We start from the raw sequence: 24,655 nt of genomic DNA on the forward strand, positions 1-24,655 counted from the left end.
GCGAAGCGATCAGGAAGGAAAGATGCGCGAAATAGCGGAAGCTACGAAAAGAAAACGAGGAAGCCGCCTCCGAGATCGCGACTCGTCCGTTTCCCAAACTCTGATTTTGTGACGCGCGCGATCACCTGCCGCTCCGGAGCAAAATCACAATCTTGCGCGCGATGGGATTTGGGTCGTCAGCAGAGCACAATGGGTGTTTTTGTGTGCGGGTGGAAAAAATGTTGGCGGCGCCAACGCGGCCCGGCTCCAATTTCCGAACTCGGCCACTCTCCCTCGCCATCAGACATTTAGTATTGAGCAGAGCGTGGAGAGAACTCGCTTTCAATTATTCACTCCCGCACGCTCTGATCAATATGGGGTGCGATCCAATTGCAGAGTAAAAGCAAGAACAGCTTTTGAAGAGACGCAAAAAAAAAATGAGAACATAAATTTAAAGAAATGAAATTATTTCATATTTTTTAATGATATATTTTTGAAAGCTCAAATTTACTGCTTGGTTCTGAGAAGATGGAAAAGAGAATCTTATTTCTGGCGTCAATTGGATTCTGCTCTTCCTTGTCACTTCTCTTGGAAGTTTCCCCGCTGCTGACGCAATTTCTGTCTCTCTGCGAGCAAAAAAAATGAAATGCACCGCGTATCAAATTAACTCTCCGTCGGCAGAAGAGAGGAAAGTTACTGGCAGTTTCTGCGAAAAAATCCAGCGCAGCAAAAAGCAAGAGGGGGATGAAATTCAGAGGGGTGCGCGCGTGCGACACGCAACAGGTGCCGCGCACGACCGTGAGAGGGAAATAATTTCACCAGCACTTTACGTTTTTTTTTTGGGTAAAATGTTGAGTGTACAAGACAAAGTAGCGTTTTTTTAATTCAATCTTTTTTAAATACATTTATGAAAATTTTATTTGAAACGTTTGAAGATTTTTTAAGAATAATTTTCTTACTCTAATTTAATCATTTTTAAACACATTTAAATGAAAATTTGATTTGAAACGTTCGTAGTTTCTATAAGGAAAATTTTCATTTGAAACTGGTGGATGAAATGACTGGTGCGTCGTCATCACTTTATAGCCCGCGGCAGCAGAAAGTGCGCTCTCTGCAATTTCCATCTCTGTCAGTGATAAAGTCTGCAGCTCTTAAAGTGAATTGTACCGAAATGCCTTGAGTTCTCAATTTTCGGTTTCAACAAGAATGAAAATCTCATTTCCTCAAAGTCAAGTTAATAATAAAAGCATCATGAAATGCGCAGTTGTTAGGTTTTTCCAGCTGAGAGGTCAAACGAAGCGTCCTTGCGATTTCGCACTCGCGGTTAAGAGGTCATTTTGTGTAATTGAGAGCACCCAAGGCCTTAGGGCGTTCACACAGGGCACTAAAAGTCTGTGGAAATGGGGATGCAGCTCCATTAAGGGCGAGACGAACTCACTCGCTCGCTGCACCTCTTCTGCCATTCACATCATCGGCAGGCGGCCGACTTGAGATTTGATAAATCGTCCCGGCGGCTCACATCAGAGAATGGGATGATTTGTTGCCCTCGACACACGCGCCTCGATTTATCTCCCGTGCGCATGCCAAGCAAAAAGCCTCGCAGACCTTGTTTGCGTCTTGATTCTTTTTTTTGTGCCTACGACCTCTGCTGCGTAATTGTCCGTACTCAAGGAAATGGGAAGCGTGCAAATCTTGCAATTAAATAATCTCTCGTGACTAGTGACAGGAGGGAGCGCAATTTATTTTGCTCACTCCCTGAATATTAATTCAACTGAGATTCCATTTGAAAGTGGCCCTCAAATTTAAAGATTAAATTGAAAAAAATGATCAACACCTACTCATCCTATGTGGCCAATTAGCCCTCTGGAGAAATAAATTATTTGAAATTTTTGACCCTAAAAATTTTGAATACTCACAATCAGAAGTGAAAAGTCTGCCATGGTTGAGTTCCGCCCTTCTGGCTTTATTTTCCTAAAGTCAATATCATCGCCACTTAGGGGTGTGTTTTTCAATAATTTGAAGTACGATGAAACCAACTGAGGGATATATATGAGTCTCACACCAATGATAATTATTACCTTTGTCTGTGGAAGTGCTACGTGAAAATATTAGTTTTCATTCAACCAGAAGCTTGCTAAATAACCCCTGAGCAGATTCCCATGTGCAATTTTTATGGAATGATAAATACAACGGGTGTATTTTTCAATAATTGAAAGTAGGATGCGAATATTTTTCATGCCGGCTTCCCAATTGATTACATACATACTTGCTTGTACACAAGATTTTCCAGGAAAGCAAGGTATGTCTTTAAGCCTAAATTGTTTATCGAGTTCTCTCCACTGAAAGTCTCTTCATTTCATCTGGCATATTTCCTTTAGCGACTCAACTATTTGAATTCCCTACGGATGCTGCTAAAACTTTGGACTTATTTTAATTTGAAAGTATAATGAGGAAAAGAAAACTTCCAGAAAAGTGAATTTGCATGTTTCCTTTTGCACGAGCAGGAGAGTTGGTGCGTTTGTGAGAAGGTGGGCGCGCGTCAAAATATTTGGCCGAGTGCATGATAATAATCGGCATGCCACACTCTCTGGCTCCACATCCTCTCTGTCTTTCTCTATCTGGCAGACACTCACAAAGTGGCAACAGCTGACTGCCCTCGCCTCTTCTTCTCGCCGCGCGGCTATTTTCGGCCCTCTGTTTGCAATTCGCGCGCGCCTCTCCTTGCGCCGCTCCAACCACAGATACACGCAGGTTCGCGCCCTCGGCGTTACTGACCATAAATATGCGCCAGATGACACTGATCCGCCGGCCCAGCACTTCCGTTATTGTTTGCCAGAAGGCTCGGAAATCGCCTAAATCAATGCGAATATCAAACTCACGGGGAAGAACACGCGCGGGCACAAATCTCGGCTCGCAGAAAAGTCAAAAGAAGTATTTTTCAATTTGTGCCTGAAATTTTGAAAATCCCTGAAAATCAGAAGCTTGTGAATGACTTGATTAGTGAGGAATGGAAAAGTATTTGATAACAAAGGAAAAACAGATTCAAAGCGCTAAAAATTCGCTGTAGATTTTCTATTTAACAGCAAGTTTAATTATTTAAAAAAAAAACGAGACATTTCAAAATTAAAGAAGTAAATTTGAATTAAAAGATTATTTTCAAGACTTAATGGATCCGGAGCATTTTGACAAGTTACTTCTTGCGGCAGTATTAAAAGGTAATCAGATTTAATTTTGAATAAAAATTTTATCATCATCGAATATTAGTTCAACGCATTTGTGTTTAACATTCAAAATAATCATCCAAAATTTACTTTTTATTTTCTTTCGGAACAAGTTCTAAAAGTTTATAAGAACTTACAAATACATGTGATTAATTATTTAAAAAAAAACATCATTTTATTTAGAACCTTCAGTTGGAAAAGAAATGATATGTCAATAAGTAAAATATTGAAGGCCAAATAGCCCTTGTTTGGACACAAAAGTCAATATGGGCGCTCTTTGGCCGAACGTAATCAGCGCTGTACCTTTGTGTGGCCAGGCCAGGGTGTAATTCCATCTGCAAATGTGGCTGCGCGCACAAAAGCAGACTGGCCGAGGAAGCAATTAGGGAATTGCGTCTCTCTCGTTCGCGACGATGATGCACGCGCCGCCATTCAGACGCTCTCTTAAGGCAAATAGCCTTAAGTAAATTGAGTGCTCCAGCGAGCCCCGCGTCTGTAATCACCCTTTTCCGACCACGAGAACCTCAAGTCCCGAATCCCGCGCCCACGTTTCTATAATCGCAGTCGGCAAATTTGAATCAACTTGTTCCTCCTTTTCACTTCTAAATATATGTGCGCGCATTTATCATTTTAAAGTCTTTTCGATATTCTTTATTTTCAATTAAATATTAAATTTATTTAAAGCTTTTACCATAAAGTTTAGCATAAATAAGAAGTTGTTATTGAGGCCAATCTAAAGGTAAAGCAGCGTTTTTTGTTTTAATAAATGATATCAAATTTTAATTTATTTTAAAATTCAAATTTCTTATTGAATTATATAAAGTTCCATGTCAGCAAAAAAATTTATGATTTTTAAATAAAGTCAAATCTAAAAAAAAAAAAAAATAATAATAATATAAATTTGTGGTTCCTTCTGCACCATCAATAAAGGGCACAGGCTGACAAGACTCTCTTGGCCTGACATTTAAAAAATTAGATTTTTTTTAAGAAAACTCCAACAAAATTTTATAGGTCTTTGATATTCAGCTGTATTATTTATAAAGCAATTCTTTTTAAATTGTTTCTCTGAACCATGATTTTTGTATTCATAAAATGGTTACAATCACATAATTTACCCTAGTCTATTAATATTGAACCGGCCTGGAATAAAAAACAATTAAGAGCGAAATTCAATTAAAGGAACGGCAAAACGGAATAATTTGAATATTATAATTGTTTTGATCGTTGGGCTGGAAGAGCAAAAGCAAACGAGCAGCAGGCCGCGAAATCGGTCGGGCTGTGGATTTAAGTGAGAGCGCGCGGCGTGGTCGAATCGCTGCTGCCGTCACTTGACGCGCGTCGGTCTCTCGGATCAAAGGGTTAAAAGCGGGCGGGCGGCGCCGCGGCCGTTCAGTCGGTCGGTGCAGCATGAGCAAGAAGCAGGCGGCCTCGCAGGCGCAGGTGGCCCCCGCGATCGTCGACCAGGGGCCGCCGGCCTCCACCTCGTCGGCGGCCATCGCGGCCATTCTCGCCCAGCCGGTGCAGCAGGCCATCCGACGCGCCGCCACTGTCCTCCCCAACAAAGAGGTTTCTGAAATTACCACGAAATTTTGTTATTTAGTTAAAGAAAAATTTTAAGAAAATTTTATTTTAGAATTTTTTCAATATTATTTATTTACCATTGAAAGTCGTGTAAAAAATCAATTATTTTGATTTAGATTATTATTATGATTATTATTTTATGCTATAAGACTTTATTCACGATCAATCAAGGGTTGTTTAGTGTTGTTTTTATTGAAAAACGGCTGTTCCTTGATGGTTCTTGTGATTCGTTAATTAATGTTTTTATTTTTACAATATTTTTTTTCTGGAACAAAACTCATTAAGGAACTGCCGTTTTTCAATTAATCAACAGTAAAAATATCTTCAGTTTATTCATCTAAGTTTTTATCTGATTTGCAATTTACAATTAGAATGACGTATAAATATATGAAAATAAATTCAAAAATATTAAAAACTTTTTAAAAAGTACTTCAGAAAAATTGATTTAGTTTGCATTCGCGCGTTGCTTTCCAACACTTTGCAATTAGTGAAGCCCTGTTTAATTAGAAGGGTCTCGAAGCAACACGCAACCGGCAGTACACAAGAGTAATTGAAACGTGTTGGCCTCTCTGCCGTGTGATTAATTTCGGGCGTTATCTCTGCTGCGCGAAATTAAAAAGGCTTTCAAAATTCAGCAACGGGAAATGCGGCGTTCCTTTGTCCGCGATTCGAGTCGCGCATTTTTGTACGTTTCGACGGCCGCATTCAAGATCGAATTCAGGCACGGCGTGCGTGGAATTTCGCGGCTCATTGAGCTTTCGCCCGGTGCTTTCAGCCAAATTATTTGCGGAAAATGGTGGCAGGCGTAAAGTGGATTTTTCTCCACTCTGATTTGCGCTCTCATTACTGCTAAACTCGTTTTTGATAAGCGCGGCTCAAACTGTCAAACTACCAGCGTGGCGAAATTTCCCAAAACACTACCCTCGTCACACAACCAGCTCAGTTTTTCACCCAAAATTAAACAAGAATAAATACAAGATTTTGTTGCAGATTTTGCAAAAATTTATTTAACCTAAAACCAAAAAAATGGCAATGTAATTTTTGAACATTTTGTGATTTTTAACACTGAGAAAAAAAGAAGATTACAAAAGAACTTATTATTCTACATTTACTTGACCTTTGCAATATTAAGAATAAAAATTCTGACCTTTAACTTTCTAAATTTTTCATCTCTGATCAAATAAATTCAGATGAAAACTTTTTGGTAAATGCCAAAGGCTGTTTTCTGACAAATAATTTTCAGATTTTAATAATGGCTTCTCATTTATTCTTATTTTTGGATAATTATTTGATTGTTGGTTGTTTTTGTTGCAGGAGTTGGTGGCGTCGACGCCGAACCAGCGCAACTGGCGCGGCATCCTGATCGCTTTGTTGGTGATCATGGCCGTGCTGGGCCTGATCGTGTTTTCCATCGTGTTGCTGTCGCCGCCCGACGAGGGTCCCAGGGTCAAGGGCGACAAGTTACAGCGTGACCACCTCACCAGCCTCGACCTCCACCCGCCCAAGTTCAACGGCTCTTGGCTCAACGGTCAGTACCATTCATATTCACCCCAGTACTTTTATATTAATTTTCCCTTCTACACGCTTAATATGATTCTTTTGCTCAAATTTTGAAATTTTACATCAGTTTAAATACAGAATCTTGTTTTGAAAAAAGGCAACTCTCCACACATGGCCTTATTAGTTGATTTAATTTAAGTAAAAATAAAAAATAAACATAAAAGCGCTAGAGAATTGGAAGATAATTTATATGAATGTGAACAGTTCGGCTAGAAGATTTAAATTGTATCATCAATTTTCTGTTCTCAGAATGATCTTCATTCTAACCAAGTATCAAATATTTAGAAAGAAATAATACTTTTCTTGTTTGTTTATTATCTTGGTTGTTTTTGGGATTTTGTTGTGCTAGAACAGATAAATCATTAATTTATAAATACATAAAAATAGAATTATCGGAATTATCAATCAATCAAATATTTATTTAATCACATAGGCGTAAAATTACATACAAATTACTACAATTTACAAAAATTTGTCTTTTATAATTTTTCCAGCAGCTTCTAACAGACATATTTCATTTTTACGATTTTTATTATATTCATACCGATTTTGCATCCGCATTTTTCGCACATGCAAAATATCGTTGTATTACTAATTATTTTTTTCTTCCTACGAGTTAGTTATTGACTTTCTACATTTTTACTTTCCAAATTTAACCCTTTTTTGCACAAATACATCACACCACTCGCGATAAATTTATGAATCGCGTGATTGTGTTTTTGCGCCGCGACACATTTGATTGAGTCCGTGTGTGGACAATGGTCATTAGGAGACCTGTTATTTGCTGAATAATTGATCGCTCCGCGGCAGCAAACAAAGAGCTCGTCTCGTATATCCCACTCTCTACCGCTCAATAGAAATAAACTCATTCGCCTGCTTTCCGATTGCTTTCAACCCTGAAAGTGGGTAACAGGTGGCCTTTTTCCTTTCCACTTACTCCTTCCGCCTTTTATTTTTTGGAGAATGTAATTTATTGTTTTGTGCGCAGACGAAGAAAATGTACAAATCTTCAGTTATTGTAAATTTTTCAGTTTTAATTTTTTAATTTCAGTTACCTTTCTTTATACATATCTCTCATGAAGTTTCTTTAAAATTATAAGAATCTCTTTTATTAATTTTATAAGAAAAACCTAGATTGTTTTTTAATATGCAAGCTTAAGGATCCATAAAATAAATTTAAAAATGAATGCCTGAAATATTTTAAATCTGAAATTTTAAAAGTATCTCTAAAGCTGATGTTCACAATTTCAAATTAATTAAGCGTAAATTTTGTTATAATGAAGTTTTTGCGAAAAAGAATTATTGAAATAATCTTCGGGGCGAGAGCCACAACTGAATGTGGATGAGAACCGAGGGAAAATCCTCGATTTTTTTTTTACTCACTGTCAGTTTAGGATAACGAGGGCGAGCGTTCTAATGCGCGATGACGGTAGGGCGGGCGAGATAATTAGGCGCGGCCGTTTCTATAGCAACAGGTTCTTAAAAAGGTGCGCGGCCGCTCGTTTGGCCGGCCGTCATTTCCTCGAGACGGAAATTTGCTCCGCTCTAATTGCGTCCCCCTCGGTGACAGGGACACGTGTTTCGCATCGCCCGTTCCAAATTTTATCTCAAAATCTAAATAGGTCTTTTGCAAAAAATAATTTGTACTTCCAGTGGGTCCAGCGGTAAAAAATAAATAAATAATACAGCTTTTTCCATGATCATCTCCTCGAAAGTCAACTTCTTAAAAAAAGATCATTTTTTATATGCATCAAAAAGGTAACAATGGGCTTTTTATTTTTTCTTAAGAAAGTAATAATATTTAATTAATTAATAATTTGGTGAAAATAAATTTCTTAATTTATTTTTAAACATTGCGTATCAAAAACTTACTATTAGAAACGAAGAAATTTTACTGTTTCCAAGGAGAAAATTTTTATTTTATAATTTTGATTACTTTTAATTATTCAATTTAAATTTAACTTTTATAAATATTTTAAATTTAGTAACCGTCAGATTTGATAAATTAATTCATCGCGACGGTATAATTAATATGAGCTGCTTTATGACGTCCATCTGAAATATTTCCATTCCCACAACTTTTTATACGCTTATAAAGTTTTGAACCTTTTTGATTATTTAGTGGGTTTTCATCGTAAAAACTAAATTATGGCATTTCTGCTTATTGATGTCAATAAAAAGACTAGAATCAGCACGTAAAAGCACTTCTTTAAAAGAATCTCCAGGTTTTTCAGAGGATAAAAATCTGACCAACGCGTTTTGCATTGCAGATGCCGAGTTCGTCTTTCGTGATATCCACGGCGGCGTGTCCGTCTACAACGCAGACACCCTGAGCACCCGCGTCCTCATGACCAACAGTACTTTTGTGAGTTCAAATTAATTTTCCACTATTGGCGAATTCCGAGCACGTGCCACACCTTTTCAATAATAACGCGCCTCTCTCTCTCTCTGAATGCTATTCCTATTGATTGCGTCCCCCAATAACTTTTTTTTGATACCGAGTGCGGTCGGTCAGTGCGGCCGCCGAGGAGGAAAGAAATAATATAAAGGGAAACTTTTTTCCCTTCAGCCCCAATTTCTGCAATATTGGCTTCGTTTGCCTCCTTCTCATCTGCTCCTGTTTTCATTGTAGAGGCAACTGAATGCAGTTAACTTTAGCGTTTCCAGTGATCTTAATTATGTGCTTCTCGTCTCCGACGTCAAAAAGGTAAAAAAAAAACATATCAAAATCAGAATGATATTATAAAATTTTGGATTTTAAACCAAATTCCCAGGTGTACAGATACTCGACGGAGGCGAGGTACAGCATCTATGAAGTCACCACAGAGTAAGTGGAAAAGTTTTTTTTTAATATCATATCTGCTTTCTCAAATTTAGTAAGAAGAGGTTTAATTTGGAATCACTTTTGTTTTCCAATTAGGCATACGAGTTTTGCCAATTCTCTCTCAAGGTGATTTCCACTTCCATGTTGTCAACTTTTTGTAAGGAAATAAAAGAATTGAATTTAAAATAATAAGAGTTGCTCGTATTTTGAGACTTGTTGAGTAATTGAGTATTTTTTTTAATGAGATATATAAATTTGATATTAAACTTCAATAAATTAAAAATGAAAAATTCTTAGTTAATATTTTATTTTTAGAGATTCAAAGCCTAAAATTTGCAATTTTAAATTTAAAGGAACCACTTCCCGCTGAAGAGCGAAGAGGACGGCGAGAATGAACACCCTCACCTGCAGCAGGTGCAGTGGTCGCCGCGCGGCAATGCGCTCGCGTTCGTATACAAGAACGACGTCTTCTTCCGACCGGCGGCCAACAACGCCGACACCGTGCGCGTCTCCAGCAGCGGCCAGCCGGGCGTCGTCTTCAACGGTGTCCCAGACTGGCTCTATGAAGGTTCGTTTACCTCTCAACCCACAAAAAAATTTGACTTCATAAAAATAAATAGTTGCGCGATCACGAGGTAAAAATGAAAATTGTTCTGCTTTTTACAGAGGAGATTTTGAAAAGCGCCAGGGCGTTCTGGTTCTCCAAGGACGGTGCCATGCTGTTGTTTGCCACATTCAACGACACCGCCGTCGGTGAGATGCAGTTCTCGTGGTACGGCGGACTTGCCGAGAAGCTCCCTTATCCAAAGATGAAGAGCCTCAGGTATCCAAAGGTAAGTCTCTAGGCTTTTTTTAGAACACTTTAAAATAATAAATTAAAATTAAAATTGGGTCTGTTAAAAAATTAAAAACCAGATTCAACCTGCACATCAAATAAGAGAAATTTCAACAGATTCTGTGTAATCTTGGATGCCTTTTAGCCAGAAATAAGACTTTTTCACACTACATTTGTTTTTATTGAACATATTTAGTTGGAAAAACTGAGATATTTTTTGGTTTTCACTGCGAATTTTCATGGAAGGACACCAGTCTTTTTGAGAACCTCAGTTGTGGCGGCGATCAGTTGATTCTTGTACTTCCAGAGAGTGGTGTCGACCGTGAGCTCACCAGAAATCGCTCTAGTGCGGCAATCGTACTTCGTTTTTCCAATGCAATAATGTTGCAGGTGCGCGTCTTCCGTGTCCATGTGGTAGTTTTGGCATTTTTCTGCATAGGCCCAGTAAGAGAAGTCTAAATAAATATAAATTTTAAATTAAATATTCAAATGAGACGCATTCGAAGGTAACTTACTCTTGAAGCCCGATAGGCAGGCGAGTACGTAGTGGTTGTGCAGAGCGACCGCCCTATCAGCGCGGTGGATGCACTTGACTTGTTTACTGAACTCGGAGTACCGCGAGTTGCGGTGCACGTGCTGCAGCATGTGCATGTAGCGCGGGATTTCTGGCTCGAAGTCTTGCATCTCAGCCATGTCGTCCATGAACATGACGTTGCGCGCCACATATGACACGACTGGCGAGGGCATCGACTTCAGCGATTTGGGGATGACTTTATTCAAAAGTTCATGCCACGTAAAGGCTGACCGAGGCACTATTACCTGTTCAGAATTTAGCCATCATTTTTAGGTACAAGAGAAGTAAAATCCCAAGGAAATTTAGATAAAAACTTTTTAACAAGAGGAGGACAAAAAATTAGAGAATTTTCTTTTTATTCACCTCATCAATGTCGATTGGCACCAGGTACTCGAATAAATTAAGGTTTTTGTAAAGGAAGTCATTGTAGTGGATCAGCTCGGTCAGCTCTTGCGCGTCGATATTCTTTTGGAAGAAGGTGTTTTGGAACTCCGGGATGTTGGGGTAGAATCCGGGGAGGGTGATTTTTATCACCTCGGCAAACCCCTCATTCTCATAGTGCTGCAGTACGCGACCTATTTTTGGGTGAACCTGGATTTATAATTCATTTTTACACTCCCAGCTTTGTCAAAATTCAGCCATACGTGATATTGGTAAAAGAAAACCTTGTCGGCGCCGAGGATGCGCAGCAGTTCGAGCCACTCAACAATGCGGACGGCCTGGGTGGCGTCGTGGTAGAAGTTGAGGCCCTTGACGCAGACGGCGAACTTTTTCTTGCCGCCGGACGGCGTCGGCGTGTAAAGCACCCTCAAGTTGTTGGTCGCGTTGTGCCACGGCTCCTCGACCAGAGACACAGACTCGGGAATTCGACCTCCCGTTAACTTCGGCGGCAACAAGCAGTTGACAAAATACGGTTCCAGTAGATCGGGCGCCACTAGCAGATAATGCCATTCGTGCCGGTAAAGGTAAAAAAACTCAAATACCTGCCATTTTTGTTAATTTTTAAATTTTTATCAAACATACTTGCAACAGCTTTGCTTAGACGAAATTCCATCAAGAAAGTATAAAAAAATCGGATCAGATCAAAAGCGCGGCTCTATATGCTGATAATTTAAAGTTTCCACCAATTTTTCAGCAAAGTTTGCCAAGGAAAAAGTGGCTTAATTTTACTTGTTTTCATAAAAAGAAAAACAAAATTATTTCTGTTTATTTAACTTTTTTTGAGCAAATTTTTGGAATATCTTAATTCTCAACGAAAAAGTTAAAAAAAAAAAAACAGTACCTTAACCACGATAGGCTTAGGGTCGTCCTTGAACCATAACTGGCAAGAGAGGTTCTGTAGCTTGTTGGGTTGGTAGCGGTTGACATGACCCAGGACGCGGACCGTGGGCGCTGGCAGGAGCGTTCGGTTGTCGTAGTAGGCGCCGTATAGGTAATAAGTAATTTTGTTATCCATTTCCTGCACTTGCCAGTAGATGTTGTTGTACTTGATCCTCATGGGGTTTGGGTACCGACCATAGCTCTCCGCCAGCCGCGGTCCCTCGCCGTCCAAATGCTTCATCACAAAACTCGGAACCGACTTTTTTATACGAGCGATTTGGAGATTTTTTATTATTTAAAAGGATTCTTAAAAATACCTGTTTTGGAATTATTTCCGATGCGATGAAAGGATTTTTAATCCGCGACCCAACGATAGGCTCTGTAGGGGACCTGGTCAGGTCACTTATCATTTTGTGCAGAAATAAAAGTATTGCCACGCTGCCCACAAGGAGGGATACAATCACCAGTGACGATATTCTCTTGGTTGTTGACCTTCTCTGTCGCATTTTTCTAAAATATACAGAAGGAAAGTATATTTTTTGCTATAAAAATGAAGGTAAATGCTTATACCACTCTGTGTAAGTACAAGCAATCATCTTTTATACTGCGTGTCTTAAAATATCAAAAGTAAAAAAGATAATAATATTGAGAATTGCTGAAGCTGCACATTTTGTTTGTTTGCATTGCTAGTGTTGTGATTGGCTGGCAATTTTATTACAATAAAAGATATAAATAAATTAAAATAATTTAAAATTTACATTCAATATCATGGAAGAAAAAGGTGCAAAGATAAATTCAAATTAAAAATTAAAATTAAGTCAAAACTGAACATGCTATTGATTTTGCTTCTGCTATTTTATGAGCAATTAATTTTTAATTTATTAAAATCTATTATTATACTTACTTCATATTAGTTATTTTCCATAGCTTAGGACGTGGAAATTATTGATTCACACCTCTATATTACTAGATGATTACAAAATCTTTTATATATTCAATAATATGTATCAGAGAAGAGCCGTTTGGTAGAGTTGGGAAAAAACGAGTCACGAATGATCAAAGGCGTAAATGTGCCGACCGCATAAGCCGCCAACCACCAGAATGTAATTTTGTGTCTCTGTGTGTTTGTGCAGGCGGGCACCGCGAACCCTGAGGTGAGCCTTTACGTGGCCGACCTGAGCGCCGTGGGCAGTGCAAGCAGGCAGGCTAATCAAGTCGTCAACATCAAACCCACCGCAACAGTCGCCGACCAGTGAGTAAAGCACTAAATATAAAACAGCGAAACAAAAAAGACGCATAAGCAGACCAACATCTGCTTCGTCAGCTTTGATTGTCAGCATCGCTTGCTTTGCAAACAAAAATCACGTATTCATTTCGAAAACAAAACAAAAAAGCGAATTGAATAATAATGTTGATTGAATTTAGTTTCGTGAGTGATTTATGTCCATAATTTTGCTAAAATTCTTTATTAAATCAAAGGGAGCACTATTTCACGGCGGTGGCGTGGGCCGGCGCGCGCCAGGTTGCGGTCGTCTGGATGAACCGGCGGCAGAACATGTCCGTCGTCTCGATTTGCTCCGCGCCCAGCTGGCAGTGCGAAGACGTGAGTTTTTCTTGAAATCTTAATTTACTGAAATGGTGATTTTCGGGGACAGAGCCACGTGGAGCGGCAGGTGGGTCGCGGCTGGGTCGAGTTGTACGAGGCGCCGCTGTTTGCCGAGGACGGCGCCTCGTACGTGGTGCGGCTGCCGGTGCTGGACGGCGACGCCGGCAGGTTCCAGCACGTCAACCAGATCTCGGTCGCCGCCAAGAGGGTCACCGCCCTCACCCACGGCACCTACGAGGTCACCTCCATCCTCGCCTGGGACGCTGAATCGCACTACGTGTATGCATAATAATTTAGAATTCTTTCAATTAATGAATATGTTGTGTATTTCCTTAATATTTTTTCTGCTTCTGATGCTTTTTCTAAACCAATTCATAAAATATTTTAACGTTATCAAATTAATTAGTTAAAAATAAAATGTGTTGTTGATTGTTAAAATAAAATTACTTATAACAACTGTTCTACTTTCAAAATTTAATTTTAAAATAAGAAAATTAGGTTTTTTATTTTAATGTTATTTAAAGATAAATTATTTAATAAATAATAAATTTTTATTACTAATTAACCAAAGTAAATATGAAAACGTTTTGAACACTTAATTTTTTTATTATTCATTGTACACCATTTTGTTAATTGTAATTTAAATTTAATAATGTATAATGAATTCCAGTATTAACTACTAAAATGCACTCATTTTCGTTTTTTCGTGCAGGTACTTCATGGCTGCGCCTGAGGGCAAGCCAGGCCAGCGGCACCTGTACAGGGTGCTGGACCAGAACGCAAGCAGTACGGCTGAGCGGCGGAAGGAGTGTCTGACGTGTCCGGAGGTGGTCGGCGTGATCAACATCACCGACTCGGACTATGGGCCGTGTCTCTACTCGAACGCTTACTTTTCGCCGACCGCCCGCTTCTATGTGCACGAGTGCCTCGGCCCTGAGCCGCCCGTCGTGTGGCTCGTCGACGCCGCGTCCAACCTCAGGGTCGCCCTGCTCGACGACCACCCTTCCCTCAGGAACACGCTCGCCACCCTTGCACTTCCGCGGGTATGAGTGTTTTTCCTTAATCCTAAAGTTGAAAGTTAAAGAAGTCCTGGAATGTTGCTTTTTTTTGGTCACAAATTATTAAAAAATATGTTTTTTTTTAAGGATCACTAGGTGCTCAAATTAAATTAAAGTTATAAAATCAAATTAAATTTCCTTGCAAATAATTAAAAGAAAATATTTAAATATTTTTTAGTTAAACAGTTACTGAGGAAAATGACCTAATAATATGAAGAAAATTTAAGTTTATAGCGATAAAAATATGATTGGATAGTGAAATAAGTTATTTTGTTATGTATTTATGTTATTTGCTAAATACACAGATTAATGCAAAAAAAGTCAAAATTATTTACTTAAAATATCTCAGTCTATAAATTTTTTTGAGAATACGGACAACACTTATATTATTCAATTGATCATCTCCAATAAACGTCCTTTCAATGCAAAAGCAATTTTAATTAAATCGTTTATCAGATTAAGACATTTGAGGTGGAAATCGAGGGTGGATACCAGGCGCAGGTGCGGCTGTTTCTGCCGCCCGGGCTGCGCGAGTACGAGGAGATGTCATTTCCCCTGGTCCTGCACGTGTAAGTCCCCCGGCCCTGCTGATTTTCGTTTTATTCAAAATTGTGTTGATTATTTCACAGAGACGCGGCGCCGGGTTCGCAGTTGGTGTCCGAGCGGTGGGGCGTCGAGTGGGGTTCGTACCTGGCCAGCCAGCGCAACTTCATTGTGGCCGAGATCGACGCGCGCGGCTCTGGATTCCAGGGCGACAAACTGCGCCACGAACTTTACCACAAACTCGGCTCAGTCGAAATCGAGGACCAAATCGCCGTCATCAAGTACATAAGAATTTGATTAAATTTTGAAAGTATGTTTAATTAAGGCCGGGTTTTGCCACAGGTACCTGAGAGACAATTTGAAATACATCGACAAGGAGCACCTGGCGGTTTGGGGCTGGAGCTACGGCGGCTTTGCGACCGCCATGATCCTGGCACAGGACGAGGAGGTTTTCCGCTGCGGAATCTCTGTCGCCCCCATCACCAGTTGGATCCACTATAGTAAGCTTAATTTTATTATTTTTTTTTCTTGTCTTAAAAAGTTGAGGTGTCTTTTGTAATTGAATCTTAAATCATTTTGGTTTCTGATATATATGCAAATTTTGATAGATTCTGCGTTTACTGAGCGGTACATGGGCCTGCCGAACGTGACGGACAACTACAGAGGCTACGAGGAATCAGACGTGACGAAGAGGGCAGGAAATCTGCGTGAGAAGTTGTTCCTGCTCATTCACGGCACTGCCGACAACAACGTCCACTATCAGCAGAGCATGATGCTCATCCAGGCGCTCACTGCTGAGGGCGTCCTCTTCAGGCACCAGGTATGAATTTGGTGCTAAATTTCAAAATTGTTGTCACAAAATGGTAGTAAAAGTTTTAATATTTAGAAGAAAAAGAATGTAATGAAAATATTTTTTTTAATTTTTATTTTTTAATTTGTATTTGTAATAATCCTTTGCAGACATATCCGGATGAGGACCACAGCTTCTCAGGTGTCAGAGGTCACATGTACAAGGCCATGGAGTCTTTCCTCGACGACTGCTTCGGCCCTCTCGACTTTGAGGAGTGGGAAATTGGCACTAGTTTCTTCACCTTCAAGCAGTGAAAAAAACGGCGCCAACAACCAGATCATGGCAAGCAAGCACACCAATCTACCAGAGAAGGATTCAACAACCTTTTTTCTTCTGACTTTTTTCAAGTATTCCTGCCTGTTTCTCGTTGATTATGTCAAGTGCAACAGGCAAATTCTAATTTAAAGGAGATCTCACAAAGATTGAATGCTGAGTTTAAAAAAGGACTTGTTGTATTTGAGAGGAAATCATGAATGTGCTGTAGCTGTTTAAGGTGAAAATTGTGATCATTTTTCTGCAACTGTTAACTTTGTTAAAATATATAAAATTCATTGCATGTTTCAACAGAGTGTAACACTTGTAAAAGTTGTGCTGAACATAAATTGTCACACGTTAATGTTTTCTGTGATGGCCTGATATTGTAATCGTTATATTACAACAATGGAGAATTTTTTTTAAAAAGAATTAAAAATTGCTGTTTTGTCTCTCTGTTGTTATTGTTTGATGTTTAAACATGTCTATATTTTTCCCTAGAACGTTTGTAAATTATTATTTTTAATGAATTCTTTTCAGATCCAATTTTAAACAAATTCTTTCGAGGTAAAATTTTTGAAAAATCAGGAGAGCCACAAGTGTTTGCCATTCACACCCAAAAGTTGATTCACTTTTTTGAGAATGTTAACTTTTGAAGTTGTGCGTGTTTTACGACGCATTCGTTTGTTGTACATTTTGCTCATACACATGTTGAAACTAATCCATAATAGGGACCCCTTATATGCGTGGATGTGATTGTTACTTAACAAAAAGGTTAAAGTACCATAGGGGTTTAGTTTTCTAGGCAAATTTTTTACCCCCGCCGGCCCGTTCTTTATAAAATTATAATGGCGAATGAGACGATAGACAAAAATAAAAATTGTAGTGAGCGCTTGATACACACAAACACGTAAAATTGCGTTTATTAAAAAACACCAAGCTTTAAAGGATTTTGGCCTGCGCATAAATTGTTAAGGAAATCTTGAATTTCAAGTTATAATTTTTTTCATTTTTTCTAGTTATCCCTCTGGCCTGATTTTTTAAGCTTCACAATTCCCCTGACCAAAGTGATTGTAAATTAATGTAAAGACCCTAAATAGAATTATGTTTGTCTGCAGACAATCTATGGCCAACACCTGTGTATGGATCGATTGATATCTTAAAACGGCATTCAAATTTTAATGTGAGAAATGTGATGTTGGTTGTTATTTGTCTCTGTGGATTCTCATCAAGTAAGACTCTTATCTCTTGTTGTGTATCTGAATACAAATGTCATTCCAGCTATTGTATATTTATCCCATTACGAAGATTATTATTCTCAATGGAAAAAACTTGGTCATAGTGCTGTCCTTTTATTTTGATTGTGAATTTTTTGCGTTGTCTCCATATCAGGACGATATATATTTATTTGACATTTAAAAGAAGAAGTGCTACTTTTCACTTCCAATTAACGTTTGAAGCACTAAATTTGTAAAAATCTTTTTGTATGAAAAAACCTAAAGAAAGTGTTGCATTTAAAACTAAATGAGTATCGAGTTGTAAACGACGAGTATATACTAACTTTTTAAAACGAATTCCAGTTTAAAATTACCGCAGAGGATTAAATTATTATACACTTAACATTATACATACATATTTATTGCATGAGAAGAGGTGATTCACTTGAGGGATAGAAAAAAGGAAATCTATGATCCCCGAAGCTGTAAGAGGTAAAATCCTATGTTATAAAAGAGAAAGAAAATTTATATATACGCGTAGGTAATTTCGTGCACCATTATTTTTAATAAAATCTAAAATTGTTGAACCAACTGCGTTTCACTAAAAAATAATATTTTTTCGATATACCATTCATAATTATTTTCTACAAGACCCGCAAAACTCACAAGTCATGCAGGTTGCATACATACTGGTTAAAAAATTATTTTGATTTGATTAATATTAAATGTTATGTTAACAAAAGAATGCAACTACGTGCAAGCGCCAATACAGCACTCTGTGAGTCATTTTTCTCCGTGTGAAAGAGTCGGTTGTAAGCATTTTATACTGTGACAAAAGGCTCACAATCAGTTAATTCAATGATATTTCTCTGGCATGCTAAGCACATTGCAGTCCCACCGATCATTCCGATGCCTTAATTGCAGAAACCCAATCCACCTGAGCAGAAATGATTAAAAACTCTGGAATAAAATTAAAACTAGAGCAAGGTATGCGGATCACAACAATGAAGCATTTTGTTGTTTGAGCTCTCTGCGGTTAGTTAAGAGAAGTGAATTATAACCCAATCAGAACGCTTGACAATGATCCGAATTTGCTCTGATTGTGATGATCGGATCTTGCACTAGAGCAATCATAATATGAGATATGAGTATTTGGAGGGTGCAAGTAATTTTTTTAAATATCAAAATTTACCAACCAAGAAAGAAATCCTTTGATATTCTACACCCTTTAACACCACATCCATAAATCAAAATTATTTTTTTTTAATATAATATAAATTTCATTGAATTAAGTATCACTGAAGTATCACCAACTGGCACATCTTTTTGTATGTAACAAAATGCTAAAGGATAATATAATATAACACTTTAACATGACGATGCAAACATTTTATAAAACATTTATTTAAATTAGATTTAAATTATTATTTTAAGTTTAATCAATAAAAAAAAATTAAATATGAAAGTAAAATTAAATCACAAATTAAAATGGCAAATGCACAATTGTCAATTTTAACGTCGAAACCACCAAATTTTCGGCCGACCAATTGCAGGTGTATTTTGACAGCGTAATAATGGAACGTGAAAATGCAGGAAATAGAGCAGATAGGTAACCCTTCTTTCAAATTAAGAGTCCCTGGTTGGCATCTTTGTTTTATTTTTGTGGTAGAATTTCACGATCGACGGTTGATTCATGGTGATTTGAATTTAAAATCGGCTTTTCTTCGATGGGTTTTTGTGAATTGTTTATTGTTTCAGAAAAAAACAATATCCTGCTCTATATGTTTCGGCTGCGGGCTGCATAATTCATGAGCTTTCTCGGCGGTGGTCGAGAGAAGACCACCGCCGAGAAAGCTTACACCACCGCCGACAAAAATTATTCTCTTCATTGGGTGCTTTTTGGGGTATGCTCTGGTGTTTTAATCAGTTGGTGTGTATGCAAAAACAGCAATAATTTTTCATTCCGCTGGAATAACCATGCGGTGCAAGTTTAAATAAATTTCATAGCCATGCAAATATATAGTTGACAAACCATAAAAAAAATAACCAATTTTTTAATAATACTATAAATTAAGTGCTACTTAGTACCAGTACAAATTTGTAAATTAAAGTTATTATTATTAAGTTAAAAAAAAATTAAAGGAAAAAGAGAAGAAAGGGTTTACAACTAGCAGACGCCCGACATCAAAAGAGACGGCCGCCGCGGTAGACCCATGCTATCGAGAAAAAAAAGAAAGAAAAAAGTGTAAAAGTTTAGTGAAAAATTTGAACTGTTTTGGGTTATAATGTCACACCTTGAGTGTCATAGTTTTCAATAAAAGTTGGGATTACTAAAAAACTTATCGGCTGCAGTCGCTGCAAAGTGAGGAATTTTTAAAAAAGAAATCTAATTTCTTAAAATATTTGATTCATTATTTAATTCTCAACGAGATCTTTTTTAGAATACATACTGAGCTAATGCAAGATTGAGAGCTGATGCATATCGAGAGAAGACTGCGACTGTTGTTTTTGCCGGTTTTTGCTTCAATTAAGTTCTTGGTTCTTTTTTTGTAATTTATTTACCGTTTTTCTGGTCCCTGCAACACAGAAGGTGTATGAAGGAATCTCGCATTCACGTTCACATTCAAACGTCGACTTTGAGATTTTCGAGACTCGATCGACTCGACTCGGCGACTGTATGTCTGTCTCTTGAGCGACTGAAGAGAAGAGAAAAAGGATTTGAATATTGAGGCCCAACGCTATTGGACGGAGACGAGTCTTGACGTGTGCAGACAAAAAGATTTTTCTTTTGCTTTGACTTTTCGACGCAAGCGGCCAATCACACAAAGCAAAAGTCTGTAATGCAGAACGCAAAGGGGGTAAAGCGGGAGGCAGTGGGGAAAAAACAGCAAAGGTTATTCACCTTGAATTTGGATCAATTACAATTTTTTTAATCCATAAAAACAATTGCTTAAGAGGAAATGAGGAATGAGATGTTAAGAAATGAAAGAGCGAGATTTTAATAATAAGTAAGTCATTCCTGCAAAAATAAAATTTGTTGATATTTTTCCCGCTTGCCTGAAATCGCAGTGTAATATTTCGAAGCAAAGAAATTCTTGCCATAATACTTGAATCAGTTTTTAACCGTTCCAGTTGAACTGCGTCTATGTAATTACTATAAAAAGAAAATTGTCCAAAATGGTGCTAAATAATATGTATATAGTATTTTGCATAACATTTTAAATATTTTCATTTGCATATAACATTTATTTAATTTATCCCAGGATAAAAATTGCAATTCAATGGTAAAAACCTTGCGCGGCATTTGTTAGTCAAACACACTTATGCAAAAATTATATAGTAATAAATCGCAATATATGAACTAAGTAAGTTCGATAAGAGAAAAAGTACTGCTTTTTGCTAGTAAGGGTAGTTCTGTTTAACTCAAATGTTATTTTGCACAAGCAAGAGTGCAGACGTCCAAAATAATTTCAAAGCAAAATGAAAAGATTGGCGATTTTTTTTTTATCTACCTGTACAACAGCAGCTGCCTGACATTCAGGAACTCAACTTCCGTTAGGACAGGTTGGGCATTTCCAGGGGCCTAAGGGGTCAAAGGGCCGCTGACTTTGGCAAAATTTTTAACCCTATAGCTTACAAAATTTGCCAATCTGTCCATAAATTAAAATACAAAAATTTGAATTTGTTGCAAAGAGAGTGCAAAAAACGTTTGTTGGTGATAAGGATGAAAGTTTTGTTTATTATTAAAATAAAGCAAATGAAATCCATGATCTCAGTTGTTTTTAATAGTTTCGCTGAATCATCGTACTCAATAACCAGTAGCAGCTTAATGTAAATATTTGTAGAGTTGTGAGGGTAAGCGCTTCACTGAAATCCTATGTGGGGAAAATGATTGCTGTTGACACATCCCACAAAAATGCAGCCCACAGATTTGTTGAGCTGAAAGATCTGCAAGAACTCGGCTGCATGCCTGAGACACTTAAAATTGGCATAAACTCCTTAAGACTACAAGGCATATCTGTAATTAAATACTTTGAAATGGGCTGTTTAGAAACTAATGCCATTATTGTAAACCAGCCGCTATTTCTTGCCCATCTAGAGATAAATCATGTTTATAGCAAACGTGTAATATAATAAAATTTACTATTGATATTCTATTTTAGTATTGAAGGAAACAAAGGATGGCGCGCCAATGCCAGAAGCTGCAGTTAGTAAATATGGAGTGAGAGACTTTCAAAGGCCTCAACCTGTGGAGGAAAATTTAGTGGACGAGAAAAAACAAGGCATACCGTAGTCCTTACTGTGGACAAGACGAGGAAGGATCAGATGATAAGAACAGAGCATTATTCCTGGAAAGGCATATAACGGTAAATTCATTATTTTTAAATAATGATTGAAATATGTAATTCCATTAAATAACTGCTCTTTATTAATATAATGTCAAGATTAAATCAAAACGTGTTAATTGTGCTTAACAACTTTTTAAATTAAAAGAGCATCTTGCAAGATAAATTATTCATGGTTTTTTTTTTTGTACTTATTGAGTTCGTTTATTGTATACCATCTCATATTTAATCAAAATATTTCAGACAAATGGTATTCCATCACATACAATGAAACCAAAAATTGGACAACTCTATTTTTGAAGAGAAAGAAAACTGGCACTAAGTTATTGTTATGATGTACTTCTACATGAGAGAAAATGCATATGTTGATGACCAAAAAGTGACCGTAGCTGAGAAAGCCAAACCGAACAACAACACCTTGCCAATATTTGAAGACAAATCTGCTCAACGCAGTATAGTCATGAAACAAGAGGCCAAAGAAAGCCGTGATCCCGGCAACAACCAACCTATTATGCCAATAAATGTTTTTAAAATCACCGAAATTTTGGAAACTATGTCTATTAAGGGTATTTAAAATAGTTAATAAAAAAATCATTTTAAGGCGAATCTGCAAAAATTACTTAAAGATTACAGCAACTAAAGGTATTAAAATTTTTAACTGACTGATAATTTCAGATGAACTGGAGAGGCGTCCTGGCTATCGGAGACCGGAACCATCAAAGTTTGGAGACCAGCCTTGCTTTGCTCTCCGCCAACGCTCGCAGTTCAAACCATCTGACCAGCAACTCGTTCTCATCCATCTAGCAGCTGCTCCTGAAACCTCCTGAGAACAAGACCAGCACAGTCCGAACGAAACCCCCCCAGTTAACAAATACCCCTATAGGCGAGTAAATCAATAGGAAATAAATCAGCAGTTAACGTATTTGTTTTAATAGTTTTCACTGAGTCAGGGAAATAAGTCATTTAATTAAGTCAGCAATATTTTAGATAGAGTATTTATTGCACACAAGTATGTGTACAACGGGTGCTTAAAGCATTTGCCCTTATAAAATTATTCATATTTTTACAATTAAGCTTGTTTATATGATTATTACATATCAGCAATATTTGAACAATCCCGGCCTTTTCTGCATCTTCAACTAGGTTTATAATAATTGCTGGAAATTACTTGCACAAATTCAAAAATTTTGGGCACCTCTGTGTCAAAAAAGGGCACTGTCGGCAGTGTCGGCCCTGTAACGAGTAATGGGCAACCATCGACCGGGAGTTAAACTAATTTTGTTTACACATAATGAAACACATTAAGAAAATCTAATTTCATTTTTCAGGGGTACCCAACTAACCAGCATTTTTAACATCCCTGCCCAAATTTCGTAACACACTATTGAGGCGATTGTGGGAAGTTCTCGGTTGGATCTGTCTTCAAATTGATGCCTCGAGCCTCCAGATCCTTTTTCACCCTGACTCCCTCTTCGAGAACAGCCTGGACGTGCAGTTCTTGGTTATTAGAAAAAAGAGGGCATCTTCCAGTGATGGCTTCTTCAGCAGAGTCGTAGAAATGATCATAAGATTCAACAATCCTGTTGCAAATATAACACACTAAACATTTGCAGCTGCACTCAATCTTGTTGCACCCATCAATCTTGAGGAATTTGATGTTGCAGTTGGGACAGGATCTGAAATTTTTGTGATTATAATACATCTTAATTTTAACTAAACTTTAAAAATACCTAATCAGTGCTTTAGTCATAGCTTCTTCTACTTGGACCCTGCCTTCTTTTTCTTCACCCTCCTCCACTTCTATGCACGCTTTCGGAAGATGATCAATTTTTTTGCACTTTCTGAAAACAGATAAAAAATTTAAGAAAAGACACAAAACATATATACACAATCGTAGCTTACCTGCAGGAGTTTTTTTTGCAAATTGAATTCAAACTCGCGGCTTGCGTCATCAGTCTTTCTAGTCATTGCAGCAGCGCTGCTTATTTCAGAATTATCTTTGGAAAGAGGCAAGGCCTGGTCAAACGGTCTGATGCTCTCGGCATTGTTCACTTTATTTGCTTCCACTCTAGAGTTCACTTCAGTGTAAAAATACATGTAGACAATATATTTCAGTTTTTCTGATTCAATGAACGGAGTTCTCCACTCTTCAGTGTTACTGTATGTGATGGTAAACCATTGTTCTGCAAAGTTTAAATTAAAAATTTAGATGATATAGTAAAAGATCAATATGAGAACCAAAATGAGAACAAAATAAACCAAGAAGAAAATTAATACTGAAATGTCCTTTTTTCAATGCAAATAGTGTTTAGCACAATGTTTTTATTTATTCATAAGTGAAAATTATTTTAATAATAACATTTATTTCATGAGTCTAAAATTTCAATCATTTTATAATAATGAATTTACCTTTATGTCTTTCAAGGTAAAATGCCTTAGGCTCATTCATATTTTCTTCACCAGAAAAAGGAACTCCTTGTTCTCTTTGATCCACAAGATTATCATCAAGAGGCTGTGGTTTGTGTAGGTCCCCAACTCTTCGTGCAAAATCTGCTGATATGGGAGATTGTTTTTCCTCCATTTCTTTGAGGACTAAAATAAAATAATAATTATAAATTTTATAATATTAATAATCCAGGGTCTGAGAGTCAACTTAAGAACAGCGGCTGGATTATAATGATGGCATAGAATTCATCCCATACCAAAGTATTTACTCACTCAGTCCTTGAAGTCTGTAGGCTTTGCTATCAATCTCAAGGGATTCTGGGATGCAGCCGAGTCTTTGAAGATCCTTCAACTCAGCAAATCTGTTGCTTGAATTTGCGTGACACTTGTCCACTGCAATTACGCTTCCACAACATAGTATTTCGTCAAATTTTTTTCCTTCAC

At 37.6% G+C, this 24,655-nt stretch overlaps 3 protein-coding genes across 11 annotated transcripts in view; 1 reads left to right on the forward strand and 2 right to left on the reverse strand.

The window, feature by feature from the left end:
- Positions 1 to 18,007, forward strand: part of LOC132202357 (inactive dipeptidyl peptidase 10-like) — a 109,093-nt gene extending 91,086 nt beyond the window's left edge. For 7 of the 8 annotated variants that reach the window (XM_059629219.1, XM_059629217.1, XM_059629218.1 and 4 more), the window contains exons 2-16: positions 6,096 to 6,309; positions 8,612 to 8,706; positions 8,974 to 9,048; positions 9,116 to 9,168; positions 9,519 to 9,733; positions 9,832 to 9,998; positions 13,028 to 13,146; positions 13,374 to 13,497; positions 13,550 to 13,779; positions 14,213 to 14,543; positions 15,015 to 15,127; positions 15,188 to 15,382; positions 15,444 to 15,601; positions 15,710 to 15,921; positions 16,062 to 18,007. In XM_059629219.1, the coding sequence (XP_059485202.1) occupies positions 6,096 to 6,309; positions 8,612 to 8,706; positions 8,974 to 9,048; positions 9,116 to 9,168; positions 9,519 to 9,733; positions 9,832 to 9,998; positions 13,028 to 13,146; positions 13,374 to 13,497; positions 13,550 to 13,779; positions 14,213 to 14,543; positions 15,015 to 15,127; positions 15,188 to 15,382; positions 15,444 to 15,601; positions 15,710 to 15,921; positions 16,062 to 16,205 (2,445 nt within the window). In that variant the 3' untranslated portion in view covers positions 16,206 to 18,007. Of the gene's footprint in view, positions 1 to 4,592; positions 4,767 to 6,095; positions 6,310 to 8,611; positions 8,707 to 8,973; positions 9,049 to 9,115; positions 9,169 to 9,518; positions 9,734 to 9,831; positions 9,999 to 13,027; positions 13,147 to 13,373; positions 13,498 to 13,549; positions 13,780 to 14,212; positions 14,544 to 15,014; positions 15,128 to 15,187; positions 15,383 to 15,443; positions 15,602 to 15,709; positions 15,922 to 16,061 lie in introns of those variants that run through there. The other variant, XM_059629216.1, reaches the window with a different exon arrangement.
- LOC132202358 (uncharacterized) lies at positions 10,151 to 13,162 on the reverse strand. Of its 2 annotated transcripts, none has more exons than XM_059629225.1 (7): positions 12,799 to 13,162; positions 12,212 to 12,404; positions 11,857 to 12,153; positions 11,219 to 11,557; positions 10,938 to 11,165; positions 10,516 to 10,819; positions 10,151 to 10,455 (listed from the first exon to the last, which is right to left on the reverse strand). In XM_059629225.1, the coding sequence occupies exons 1-7, from the start codon at positions 12,801 to 12,803 to the stop codon at positions 10,238 to 10,240; spliced, it is 1,584 nt and encodes a 527-aa protein (XP_059485208.1). In that variant the 5' UTR covers positions 12,804 to 13,162; the 3' UTR covers positions 10,151 to 10,237. The 2 variants fall into 2 exon arrangements, with proteins under 2 accessions (XP_059485208.1, XP_059485209.1); XM_059629226.1 differs by lacking the exon at positions 12,799 to 13,162 and adding an exon at positions 12,465 to 12,488.
- Positions 18,008 to 22,705: 4,698 nt separating the features above from the next.
- LOC132202359 (uncharacterized) lies at positions 22,706 to 24,655 on the reverse strand. The gene is made up of 5 exons (XM_059629227.1): positions 24,485 to 24,655; positions 24,176 to 24,358; positions 23,669 to 23,949; positions 23,497 to 23,607; positions 22,706 to 23,442 (listed from the first exon to the last, which is right to left on the reverse strand). Exons 2-4 carry the CDS (start codon positions 24,345 to 24,347, stop codon positions 23,590 to 23,592), a joined length of 471 nt encoding a protein of 156 aa, XP_059485210.1. The 5' UTR covers positions 24,348 to 24,358; positions 24,485 to 24,655; the 3' UTR covers positions 22,706 to 23,442; positions 23,497 to 23,589.

The sequence above is a fragment of the Neocloeon triangulifer genome, unplaced genomic scaffold, assembly GCF_031216515.1.
Source record: "Neocloeon triangulifer isolate White Clay Creek 2 clone unplaced genomic scaffold, ASM3121651v1 ptg000015l, whole genome shotgun sequence".
Taxonomy (NCBI): domain Eukaryota; kingdom Metazoa; phylum Arthropoda; class Insecta; order Ephemeroptera; family Baetidae; genus Neocloeon; species Neocloeon triangulifer.

Excerpts from the sequence above, each read along its gene's own strand:
- LOC132202358 (XM_059629225.1), bottom strand. Across the intron at positions 11,166-11,218 it reads TTTTCTTTTACCAATATCAC|GTTCACCCAAAAATAGGTCG; the intron begins GTATGGCTGAAT and ends TTATAAATCCAG. Across the intron at positions 10,820-10,937 it reads TGCCAATCGACATTGATGAG|GTAATAGTGCCTCGGTCAGC; the intron begins GTGAATAAAAAG and ends AATTCTGAACAG.
- LOC132202359 (XM_059629227.1), bottom strand. The coding sequence starts at position 24,347 with ATGGAGGAAAAACAATCTCCCATATCAGCAGATTTTGCACGAAGAGTT. Across the intron at positions 23,950-24,175 it reads TTACCTTGAAAGACATAAAG|AACAATGGTTTACCATCACA; the intron begins GTAAATTCATTA and ends TAAACTTTGCAG.